This window comes from Cardiocondyla obscurior, linkage group LG17 (genome assembly GCF_019399895.1).
Source record: "Cardiocondyla obscurior isolate alpha-2009 linkage group LG17, Cobs3.1, whole genome shotgun sequence".
Classification (NCBI taxonomy): Eukaryota; Metazoa; Arthropoda; class Insecta; order Hymenoptera; family Formicidae; genus Cardiocondyla; species Cardiocondyla obscurior.
The window spans coordinates 506987-519991 of NC_091880.1; the positions used below are offsets into that span (position 1 = coordinate 506987).

General features: G+C 52.0%; 1 protein-coding gene across 2 annotated transcripts in view; it reads left to right on the top strand.

Moving 5' to 3' along the window:
* The window catches only part of Chinmo (Chronologically inappropriate morphogenesis), a 45202-nt gene that overhangs the window by 8159 nt on the left and 24038 nt on the right, over positions 1 to 13005 (top strand). For both annotated transcript variants that reach the window (XM_070668315.1, XM_070668314.1), the window contains exon 2: positions 5681 to 5908. In XM_070668315.1, coding sequence (XP_070524416.1) covers positions 5788 to 5908 — 121 coding nt within the window. In that variant the 5' untranslated portion in view covers positions 5681 to 5787. The remainder of the gene's footprint in view (positions 1 to 5680; positions 5909 to 13005) is intronic.

The window sequence follows — 13005 nt, forward strand, 5'->3', positions numbered from 1 at the left end:
CATTCGGAAAATTTATTGCGGACGCCGTACGTTATACGCGCCGGTTAGAAAAACCATTCCCGCGGCTGCGAGCGCACGAAAAGAAAAAAAAATCAACGCGACTTCCGCGTGCGCGACAATTTTCGAGACCATTTACTCGGAGGCTCCTTATTAACGAGGCTCCCCGAGTACTCCGTACAAAGCTCCGTATTATAATAGCACCCCCTTTATTAAAACCGTAGCTGCAGAGAACTTCGTGACAGTAATTAAAAGAGTCGAGCGGCCGCGCCGTATCTACGGAAAAGGGTCCGGCTCAGCTTTGGCGGCTAGGAAAGGAATGCGCTTCCAAAAGAGGAGAAACGCATTCTGGAAGTTCTACTTTCCGACTCGGAATCGGGGTACGGGTGTTGCATCGCGGGCGCTAGAATGTCACGTCGGTCGCTTGACTGATGATAAAGTTTTCTAGTAGGCGCACTGCTAGGTCGGCCCAAAATGTAGGGCCGCCGCCGAGACGCGAGAGGAACGAGCCCGCGAAAGAAAACGAAGAAGAGGGGAAGGTGGACGAGCTGGGCATAACCCGTAGAACAGTCCAATTCAGATCGTGCTTCGCGCTGGGCGTTTTCGGCGCGCACGCTTCATTCGCGCTCCAGTGCGACTCGGAGGAGGATAGTATCACCCTCGGAATGACTGGCATTGATTTCGCGTCCGCGCTGTGGCCGTCACGTTGACTATCGTGATATAATCGCAGTGTAACTTTCGCTCCGCGCTTCCGTCTATCGTTCCCGTGAATGAATCACGGCGTTTAGCCGAATCGCGCGACTACCACCTGAAAGACGATAGACGTTAGTATGACCGCCGCGGCGAGAGCGCATCCCTGGACACGTTACGCCGAGGACTCGTGAAGCTGTAGTTACGGTGAGGGTGTTCCGTTCTTTTTTTTTTTTTTTTTTTTTTTTTTTTTAACTTTTCTTTCTTTCTTTCTTTCTTTCTTTTAAGCACTCGCGTATACGTTTCGCGGGGCATTCTACAATTTTACGTGTTAATCGCGAATTAATTATTTGCGAAATCGAATTATCAAAGAATGCACGCTGCATGCGGATCGTCCCCAGGAGCCGTCAACACCGAGGCGCACGATCCCTCGATTATTCGTCGCTGGCAAAAATTCGCTTACATCATCGCGGTAGATTGAAATGGGTGTACGGTGACGATTCGCGAGAAAGAAAAAAAAAAAAAATAAAGCATCGCGTTATTTTACTCCCATCGGTGAAAATGTCAGCTTTTTTTTCGCATCTCGTTTTAAAGCGTTTTATTGCGCGCCGGCAACTTGTTATCTCGAACTAGTCTCCGAGACATTGACCTCGAAATTAGCTTCCGCTGCGCTCAATTAGCTTCGCGGTGACGTTATTATCACCCGCCTGTATCTATCTGGCTTTGCAGATTCCAAGCTCGCGCGGACGCCGCGCGAGTGGACGACGATCGCGCGTTGCTCATTGATTTCTTAAAATAACGAACGCGGGTGATTCAATTTGTACAATCCTTTCAATTCTCTCCTAATGGGAGATGGAACGAAATCAGAGCGGGATCGCTATTGTCTTAATAATCCCCGTTATCTTTTACCCCGAAACGGAGAACGCGCGTTTCCCTCTCGCCGTTTATACTCGAACCATCCTATTATCGGCGTCGAACGTATTTGCGCCTCTCGCTCGGGCATTCTCGTCGGGCCAGCCAACCCTTTTGGACGCGTTTCCTCCACCCTCGAGCGATTATTGCCGGGATTCATGCAAATATCCCTTCATTCCTTCATCTGTCTTCCGCGTCTTTCGGTGCGGTATGCCGCGGTCCTAACGAAGTCGGAGCGGAATAAACTAAAATATCAAATTTTTTTTTCTCCTTCCCCTGAAAGCAGCTCCTTCGCAAAATTTATTAATTCCGATTTCTGACGCTCGTCGCTTTCGACTCGGCCTTAATCCAGAGACGCGGCATTACTTTCTTCTTATTTACGTTCCGGTGTGTAAACCGTAATTCCGGTGTGAACTATAAATTTTCATTACGTAGATTGGGCCGGGCTTAATGAAAACGCACGCTTGTTCGATGGAACGCCGACGCCGCATTCGGTGCCGCAAGGGCGGCTACGCTGCAGGAATTAAGACTAGAAGTCTCTCCCATCTATCTTTACGATTAAATTGCCGCTGATATCCCCCGTATGCGCGACTCCAATTTGACCGTAATAACGGGCGGCACTTCCTATGAAAGCGCTAGCCGCGTTCTCAAAGCGCATTGAGCATATCAAGCGCACGGCGCTGGCTTACTTAGCCGAATCGAATCGGGACTGGTCCGTGTTCACGGGAACGCGTTAATACGGTTTCCTTCTTGGAAAAGGGGAAAAATGAAGAAAGAAACCAACAACGACTTTCTCCTATTACTTAACCTATATCGCACTTATTGCTAAAAGACGCCCCACAAAAAAAAAAAAAAAAAAGGAAAAATAATAACATTCGCTGAAGCAGGCGCCGTTCGTGTTTTTCTCGTCGGAGCCACGACACGTACTTTTCGTATAAGAAGACGACTCCCCTTCTCGTTTGCGTTAACTCGACATCACGACGGCTATCCTTTTCCATACACTCGTCGGGCAATACCGTTCCCGGCCTCGTATTCGAGCATCCCCGCGACGACGAACGACGCTCCTCAAACCCACGTCGCTCTCCTTTCTCTTTTCCATTTCGTTCGAAATTCTCCGCCTCGCGGAAGTTAGATCGGCTCGGGCTGTTCGCGTCGACCGGCTGCCGTCGACGTATATCGGATTACGGTATCTCGCGCGATCGCGGAAGCTCGCGCGTATTATGCGAACGCTGCAAGATCGGAGCGGCGGCGTCTATTTTTGACCGGTCCGGCGGCTTTGATTTCTTTTTTTTTTTTCTTTTTTTTTTTCTTGGCCACTGCGAAATTTTCACGCGAATAAAAACATCCGCGCGAGCGAGGAGAGAAAGAGAGACGCGAGCCGGGGGACGGATTCGCGTCTCTCCGCAATTCGGAGATCGGATCGCCGATACGCGCCCGGTGGAGCTCCCCCTTTCCGTGCACATACGTTTTCGAGAAGCGAGCCGCGAGAGGGACCGGGGCCTCTGTTTTTCCAACGCAACGAACGCGATGACATAATACCGCCGCCATAAGAGCGCCGAATTACGACGCTGGGGAACGCGCGCGCGTACTCCACGCACACATACACTCGCGTGCCCTCGACCTACGTTGCAGCGCGCCCAAACGCGCGCGCGCTCGCTCGCCTCTCGTGCACACGCCCGTGTTGCAGCCGACGTACGTACACCGCGTGCGTGCGCAACGCGGGGATACGCGTGCGTGTATGCGCGGCCGAAACGCGCGTGCGGCCCCACCGCGACCTTGAGCCTCCCTCTCGGTTCCTCCTCTCCCTTTACCGACCAGCGTGCGTTTTGCCTCAACGCGATGCCGCGGTCCCCACCTATGCTCTCTGCGATGCGTACATCTCTCTCTCTACCTCTTCCCTGCGCTCTTTTTCGACCACCTCCGCCGCCTTCTCTTCCTCCACCTCGCCCTTGCTCGTCTCCCTCCCCCGCGCGCGAGCGCGCGCGCGCTTCTCCTTTCGCGCGGTTCCGGAGCCACGCAACTCTCGAGGCGCCTCCAACGCCTAAATTTCCCCTCCGCCTTGCGCGCTTTTCGTGCCACCGGTGGTTCCTAGCGCGATGGGCATCGATCGCGCTGCTCCGCTGATTTTTGATCCGAATTCGGGCACGCTACGCGACCGTGCCCCGTGACAGCCGCGGTAGATAAGAGACACACGGTGAATTTCCAGACGTTTGGTACGCCAACGAATTTCACTCGGCGTATGCAAATCACCGCCGCCTTGACATCACGCGCGCGAATGCGCTTATCAAGGCTGCGGACCGGCCATGCTCGGAGATTCTTTTTTTTTTCTTTTTTGTCCGCCGCGTGATTCCCGTATGACGTTTCACTCCCGCAATGCGGCCCTGGGACACTTTGGACGAGAGCGCAGTGGGGACGCGGCGCGATACCTTAGAAGCGTTAGGGAACGCGGAGGGGCCGAGGATAACGTTCAAAAATGAGACGGACGAGATAGAACGAGTGCGAAAGAGTGAAAAAGTTCTTCGACGCGGAAAGAAAGAGAAAGAGAGAGGAACAGGGAGGAGGGGGAGGATAGAGATAGAGAGAAGAAAAAAAGAAAAAAAAAAGCAGGAGGGGGAGCACCGCGAGAGCCGAAACTTCTAGCCTTAAGCAATCGCTTCGCCGTACCAGCGATCCCTACCCGTCCGAGGAAGCCGCCGAATCGTCGATCCCCCGCCCTTGGCCACCCACCCGGTGGACCCTCCGTCCCCCTTGCCCCGCGATGCCGCGTTTTGCCGGGTGCCCGAAAAAACCCCCCCACACGCCGACGTTTCGTGTAACCGCATTTGCATCGCCACCGATGACCCATATTCACACTCTTCTCGGAGATACCCCAGCGCGGGTCCCTCAGTTACCGCGCTCTCCCTTGTCCCCCTCGCATCTCTCTTTCTCTTTTTCCTGGCTGCCGCTCGAGCGATCCGCTACGCCGCCTCCTCGTTCCCTCTCGCTCGTGCTCCCGCGATTTTTCGGCTCCCGCGCGGCGGTGTATCCTCCCGCACGGCGACCGCGCGGGCCCGGGCCGCGAACAACGACAGTCACGCGCGATTCGTTCATGTGCCGATGCGCGGTGCAAGCCGGTGACTCGATTTCGGCCGGCAAGTGCGTATAGCCCAGTCGTCTATTCATCGCCCGCGCGACCGGTGGCGTCATTGGTCCCGCGCTGTGGGACACACACGCGAGAGTTCTGCTTTCACGCGCGTTTTACGCACCCTCGGCGAGGTGGGCACCAGTCGGTCGGTAGGTCGGGCGGCGTCTACAACGCACCGGGTCATGCGCCGCGTAGAAGACACGTGCGCGCGGCGCCGGGCTCCGTAACTTTCCTTTCCTTCTACTTCCGGTTTAGTGGCAACGTGTCCGTCCGGGACGCGAAGCGGAGATCCCAAAGGTGCACTTCGAGGCGACGTCGCCGGTCGAGGCGGTTGTCGTCGCGTCTTCGTGATACGTTGAATGAGCAAGCGACTGCGTTCCGCTCGCTGACACGCCCTGCCTGCGGTAAAAGTTCTCCTCGCACTCTCGGTGCTGTATTTTTTTTTTCTTTTTTTAATCACGGACGTCGCGGAAATGCGGCGAATTTTTGACATGACGCGGCCGGCACCGTGCGGTTCGTGACTACCGAAGAAACGCTTCGCCTGCGTGAACTCTGAAGAACTGGAGTAGTCTGTGCGTTCCGCACCGGAAACGCGCGCGCGAAAGTGCGGCTTGACGCCGTTGCTCCTCTACACGTCCACTAGTTCTCCATCACGTAAACATATTACGCACGAAGCCAGCGAGTCGAGAAAGAGAGAGAGAGAGAGAGGTACGTCGCGTTTGTGAGGTACCTGATATCGCCAAGTTATCAACATCCAACGTTCGAGGCCGGTGACGTCGGCCGTCACAAAAAAAACCGCGAATCTCTCGGCCACTCGACTATTCCGTCGAACTTGTAATTTTCGTGGACTCAAGTTTTAGATTGTCCTTTCGGTTTAATCGCTTTTTAATATCCATACGCGGAGTCTATGTCTCGTGAAGAGCCGCCTATCGCTAACGTATACTGCTTTCTGTGCAGCTGGACGAGCAATTGGGCACGAGCGCGATCAAGGAGGTAAATATCCACTGCAAGGTGGCTGCGAGAGGGACGGTGAAGGCCACGGAGTTGAGCCTAAGGGTGGCATCATGGACTCTCACCAGCAGCAGTTCTGCCTAAAGTGGAACAGTTTTGGCAGCAATTTGGCAACGACGTTCTCGAACCTATTCAAAAGCGAGAGTCTCACCGATGTCACCCTGTTCTGCGAGGGTAAGTTACTTGAAAATCCAACGAAATTAACTTGCCGAGATCGGGCTCACCGGTTCCGGGATGCGCGTACGATAACGGGATACGATCTGCGGTCGAAATTCCAACTCGAACGTTTCGCGGCCGCTGAATATTTCAAAGAAATTATTAGACATAATGGGCTGTAATCGGAGCGCCAGGCTGGACCGAAGAAATTTCGGCCGGCTGCTTTTCGAGTCCTTGACCCTTGGTCCCGCTTATGCAGGTAGAAGGCAGGTTGGCGGTGACGCGCAAAAAGCAGCGTGACTTCTTCACCGACCTGCATGCGCTCGTAATATTTCTGACGTCATGCGTCGCGCGCTGCACTCGCCGGCACGCGGATTTAAGCGGCGAGAAAGTTTTTCGTGCGTCTACTCGGGCGAGATAGTGGCATAGAAGCAATTTCGGAGCTTTCACTTTTTCGACATCGTTCCCCAAGCGTTTGGAAAGCACCTCAAGGATCTCGGTCGTAATTCGCCCGACGAAAGGCCGCTCTCTCGCGCGTGGCAGGCGCTGCATTAATTGCAACGCCTCCGTAATCGTTGGCCGCGTCGATTTAACGCGTCAGCGACGTAAATTAATTTGATATTCAATCAACTCGATATTCAATTAATTGTAAATACCAGGCGTTACACAAACGCCGAGCGGCGAGCTCTTGCGTCACGATATTGCATGCCGACTTCTCTCAAGCGCTCGCGACGGAAGGGGCCGAATTATTCTTAATATGTTTTCTAACGGGCCGCCGCGAACGGCGGCCGAATAAGCGAGAGCCCTCTTTCCTCCTTCTCGGCTAGAATTTCAATTAGAAGCTCTATGTATTCACAGAACGTCCCTTTATGCGATAAGACCGCTAGCGAAGATGATCACCAGAAACACAGTAAGAAATTAATCTGTTATCAGAAATTGAATCACCTCGCGCGTGATTGATTAAAAAATTAATTAATTAACATTTTATTTCGCATAACGACAATGGGATATTCTCCTAAAAAATTCCTACGTAAAAAAAGAAAACAATTGTTAGACGTTTCGCGCTGTTCATTTTACGTTTGTCAGATCCCGTCCGACCAAACGCGGGACGCGACTCCTCGCGCGAAAGGGCTGGTTGGCGGCGCGTTGCATTCGCGCGTCACCACTTCGCCCGGCAAGTGGTACAAGTTCGCGACTGCATCGGGAGACCAGGGGGTAGACAATCGGACTCCCGCAGCTCCCTACCCTCGTCGCCGGCCCAATCGACGGCGCGCAGAGTCAGTCGAGGGTCTCGGCCGTCGTTGCACGCCGCGGCCGGCCAAAGTGCACCGTACACAAGTATCCACGTGCATGTGCATACGTGGCGAATTTCCGTGTGCGCCTTTTTCCCCACCGACCCAGCGGAGTGCAGCGGCCGCTCTCGCGGGCGCCCGCTCGCGCGAAACCGCAGTTCGCACCGAGCAGCGGTGCAACGCGCTCGCATTAAGGATCTCTATGCGAACGTTTTCGAGCCGCAGTCTATACCGCGACAGTCATCGCGACGCCGTCTCGTCGCCTGGAGCGCGATAAAAATGCGTAACCAACGCCTCGGAAAAAGATGTGTAAACAGATCGCCGATGCCTGATCGACGCGTCGAGAAACTCCTTCGCTGGCACAACGACGAGCGCGCGTTAATTGCAATCAAAATTTCTGCAAGAGCGTTGCAGATACGCGGGCAAGGCGAGGGCGGGCAAATCGAAGCCGCGCGACGTCAATAAAATTCGGAAGAATTTATCGGTGGAAGTGTGCGATAACGGATCGGCTCCGTTTGTGTATGTGAAAGTTAGACATACGCTTTTTTATCGTTCGCGGCGAATAAACAAGAATGTGCAGCCCGCGGCTCTTGTGCGCAGCCGGCTAATGCAAAACGCATACACGCCCCGCGGTCGCGATAACGTGCGTGTTTTTAAGAATTCCGCCGTGTACCTCGAGAAGTGCGAGCTGCCGAAGCTCGAGAGCGTTCCGTTCGATCGATCTTCATCGCACGCGAGGCGCTATAGAATTGGCTGAGTTAATTGACCAGTTGGCTCATTCGCCGCGCGAGCCTTTTCTCTCGCACGACGGTCCTCGTCGTTCTTCGGTGATCCGGTCAAGTGGCATCGTCAGCCTCTCAATATTCCGGGCCTGCCATCGAACTTCTAGATGCAGTCGCGGCTACTACGTTGCTCGGGCTTGACGAAGACGCTTTTAAGAATGCCGTAAGTAACGCGGTTCATCAGAAAAGGCGTGCGGCTGCGAATGTTTCGTTCTCGTTATTATTTCCTGGACATAATCTCGCGAACGTGAGAACGAGATTTTGTTAGAAATCACGGCCTGTTATTTTTACGACAGCGACATTTATTTATGCGATATCGCCGCTCTTAATTCATTCCTTTTAATTGATAAACGGTTTTAATGGAACACGTGCAATATATAATCGGCAAAACATCGAGCCGAACACCGCATGGAGTAAACACTAATTTATCACGTACTTGGCCCGATATCTATCCGACACACAAACCGGATAAGCATACCGCATAAGAGCGATAGCGCCTATCTCTCCTGCAGTTAGGCCGTAAATGTACGAACTTGTAGCGAGGCCAGTCAAGTAGTAAGATATCGCCGCAGTATTTCGTATCTTTTATTGTTGCAATTTTGTTCGCGTATCGCAGAGAGCTCTTTATCGAACTTGCGAACTTCTGCATTTCGATTTACGCCGGATAATTCCACCGAAATTGCGATAATTTGTTCAAAAAAAAAAAAAAAAAAAAAAAAAAGAATATATATGTATTTTGTATATAAGCCCTCCCTCGTCTTCCCGCGGCTCCTTTCCGCCGGACTATTTTTCTTGGCAGATGGGAATGTACGATCGAAGTCTGATGAAATCGAACGGAGTTAAAGTTCACGGATATCGATTCGCGATAACCCGCGGGGCCGCCCTTTGCCTTCGGGGTCCCACTTCCGAGACTTTCCTGACGTTTCGACGTAAATATTCACCGCGTGTGCAACCGGCGTGCTTGTTGCCGCCCGGAGATGGGCCCCGTTATCCCGTCGTCGTCTAACGCTTTCACCTACCGAGCCCTGATTTCCGAAAACCGCGACTGCGCGCCCGGAGAGAGAGCGAGAACAAGCCGGGAATGCAGAAGCAATCGATTGCGAGGGGGGAATGTCTTCCACGTCGCGGAGCGAATCGAGGCAAAAGGTATAACGTTACGTTACGCGAGAAAGAATTAAACTAACTTGGAGATCACCTCGATGCAGCACCGTTTCCCGGTGTTGCTCAATCGCGAAAGGTACGAAACGATCGTAAGACTTTTTTTCCCTCAAAGGTCAAAGGGTGGAAATTGGAAAGGAAACTCGGCGAGTGGGAAGGGTTCAAGGACGAGAGTCGGAGATAGGGAAAGGAGCGGCGTCGAATCGTAGCGTCACGAAGAAGCCACGTTGAGCAACCGAGGGCTTTGTGGGCGCGTGCGCGCGCGTGTTGGTGTGTGCACCCCGCAAGTGCGTGCGCGTGTGCGTCACAGGGAACCCGAAAAGTAGGTCTTGGTTACAGTTAGATCTAACCGTCCTCTCTCTTCACGCTCTCGGTTCGGTGCACGCGAGTCGACGTGGCCGCGAGCGCACCGTCCCCGGAGGAAAAACGAAAAACCAAAAAAAAAAAAAAAAAAACGCGGACCAGCCCCGATTGCTCCTCGATCGCGATCAAGATCGCGCCTGAGATCGGGATTCACTAGAGACGCGACGCCCGATATACCGCCGATAAGCGCCCGCGTACCGCCGATCGATCGACGGATTTCTTTCACGCAAGGACGGCGCGTTTAAATTGTTTTGATATTGCTTTGCAACTAACACACGTCAGATCGTTATCGCAAATAATCTTATACAAATAGATAAATGCTTTTGCGCGCGCATACAATCCTATCGTTTGCGTGCTTGAAAACGCGCGCGGATGACGTTTTCCGAGACTCCTAATCTTCGTAAAAAAGAAGAAAAAAAGTTATATATAGAGCAGATTAAATGTTACATTAGCGAAGGCATTCTCGCGCGACGTGGTGTCGGGCAACAATTTTGTCAAAGTCAAAACATTTCGGGCGGATCCACCTCGCGCGACGTGTTGTTTGCCGAGGTGTTAGCACGCGGCACCCTCAAATTGGCGCTAAAAGGAAGCGCAAAAGTCGGAAGTAGTACGCTGGCGTATCGGATAAGAGAAGGGCAATCGCCTATGCCCGCTCATTAGCGTCAGTTTTTCGTGGAACGACGTCATCGGGCCGATTATATACCCACGTATATCGATTCGAGATGTACATTGCCGCGTTAGGAAAGCCCATTCCAAGGAGTCCAAGGCAATCGCGTTTTTTTATACTTTTTTTTTTTCGAACACGGGGCATCGATCGAGACTGCCGATAGGCCTCAATCGGCCCTGGACACTATCGGGTAACTAGCGCCGCATAGATCGGCATGCGCGTGGAGCGCGTAAGCGCACGAGTGCGTACGCGCGTCCGTGACTGCGCGATGATATTTAACGAACCGTGCAAGCGTTGAATTCGGTGCCGGCGTGGCACGCCGTATATCTATCCTCGCTTACATGCCCGTCGTGCTCGTGCACGCACACGCGCGCTTCGCGCGGGCATCGTTAGACAAAGCTGCGCGCGTGCTGTTTCGCAAGTGACCGAAACCGTTTCAAGTTCCCCGTTGGATCGCGCGTACTATCGCTTACTATCTATCGGGGATTTTCGTCGAGCCTCGAATTACGAATTCCGGCGCATAGCTCACGCACGAGCGCAGCGTTCGCGCCCGTGCGTGCCGCGCATCGCGCTCACGTTGCCTACGATATATCCGCGTAGCGTAGAGCGACACGTGGAGCGTTAGAAACGGCACACACGTACCCGTTTGTCCTCGGTCGTATTTGAACGCGGCTCTGTCGCTCCCCGCATTATCATCCTAGGTGCGAGAAGCGACGGCTGCTCCGCCGTAAAATATTATACGATCCGCGCGTGTCACGGTTTGCTTTCTATATTACACTTATCTGACGTTACCTAGGTAACAATATAGATCAGAGTTTCCATGGAACTTCGAGACCCTCCCTTTGGAAACTGCGCCGTTCCCTCAGTTTTGCACGTTCACGATTTGACGGAATTTATTATGGAACCAAAAAAATTAATTTTTATCACTTTAATTAAATAATTATTCTCTGTACGAGCGAATAATTTAATATACAAGAAACAAATTAAAGAGTAAAGCTTTGAAATTTTTTATAATAATTTGTTTTTTTTTTTTTTTATTTTTGCAATCGTGTAGTCTTCTTGATAACTCTACGAAATTCCAGATGTAAAATACGGAAGTTTCAGTTGCCTTAGGTACTGTTTAAACATTCATTCGTGATTATATTTAGTTTTCTGGGTCAGTAGTCCTAGTGCAGCGCGATAAAGTGGTGCTCTCATTTTCTTTTTTTTTTTTTTTTTTTTTTTTTTCGTTCAAGTAGCGCGTTATCTGGGCGAGCCGAACAGGTCGGAGGAATTAGGCCGTACTTGCGCTTCACGGCACGGCCGAATGTTGCAAGCCGAGTAGAAGCCGCGTGAAGTGACACGCATTCGTGCGCATCCGGTGTTCGCACCTGTGTGCGTCGTGCATAAGATTAAGCGTTTCGTGAATCGATTACCGCTGAATGGTCGGAGCTTGGCTTACATTCATACAAGTCGTGCGTCCGGTACGATATCGCGAGATACTTAATATTGCATCCGCTCGTGGCGGATGCTGCTTGTGGTCATGCGACAGATATATTTGTTGAAAAAAAAAAAAAGAAATTTAAAGTTATCGGGTTAATTTCAAGCTTACGACAAGCGGCGAAATCGCACGTCGATACACGTAAATAGAACGAAGACTGAAAAAGCGGATGGAAAACCAGGTGCAATATAGAAAAAAAGGTTTAATATTAATATCTTAAGATTGCGGCGAGTATACAATCCGTGGTCGTAAATCTGCATTTATCTCCGGTAACAACGACTCGCAGTCCGAGATTAAGTTTGACGTACTCAATTGCGGTGGTTCTCGCATCTGATCTCGCTTCGTCGCTTCCGCGTAAATGACGTGCCGGTCGCGCGCATCGGTAACGCAAGTAAAGCCGCGATGCTCGCAGCCGGTGTCGACACCCAAGCAAGAAGTATGGAGATTTTATCGTACCTCAAAAGTGAATCACGACCTAGTCACGTGGCGCGCGTAAAATTCAAATTTTTGTGAGGTATACGCTGCTATCGTCGGCACCGCAATAAAGTACCGCTTAAGGTTTCAGTTATCGTTTCGGCAACGTTATATGTATATATATTAAGACTCAATTAAAGATAAAAATAATTTTGTACGGAGAGATAATGGAAACTGGAGCTGCGATACTCCGTTCGAGTCACGGGGTTAACTCGTTCGCGGAGCGATCGAGCTCGGTAATATCGCCCTGCACGCGCGGGACCTCGAGAGCTATCTCGCTATCGCGAACGGGCCGATTTCGAGGCTCCTCCATCGTGTTATTCTCGCGTGCGCGTCATCGCACGTCCGCGGAATGCACGGTGTGCTGTAGTCGGTGGCACGGAGCGTGTGGCGGTATTTCGAGAACTTCGATGCGTGACCGGGGGCCCCACGGGGATAACCCACCGCGAGAAGGAAGAGAAGGCGAGTGAACGAACCGGGCGCCGGCAGCCTCGCTACGCCGCTCGCAAATTCCTGCTCGTTGGCAAAAGTACACTTCCTGGAGTCAAGGTTAAACTCTTTGCGCGCGGCTCTGATGCAACAGGACGCCGGCCGTTGACTTGGCCCGCTTAGGGTCATCCTCCCCTCGTCCTTGTCCTTGCCTTCCTGCGCCGTTACGCGAAAGCTCTTCGCCCCCTTTCACGGCGTTGGGTGAATGCACCAAGTGAACGACCGATTAAGAGGTGCTGGATCGTCGCTGTAAACAACTGAACCGCGCGATTTCGCGAAGGATCAATTATATAAGCGTCTAATCAATGGACTTTTGACGGCGGACAATTGCCATTTATCGCGACATGATTCGATATTGAAAAATTTAAGATAAAATTATACACCAATTTTTTTTTTTTTTTCTTCTTCTT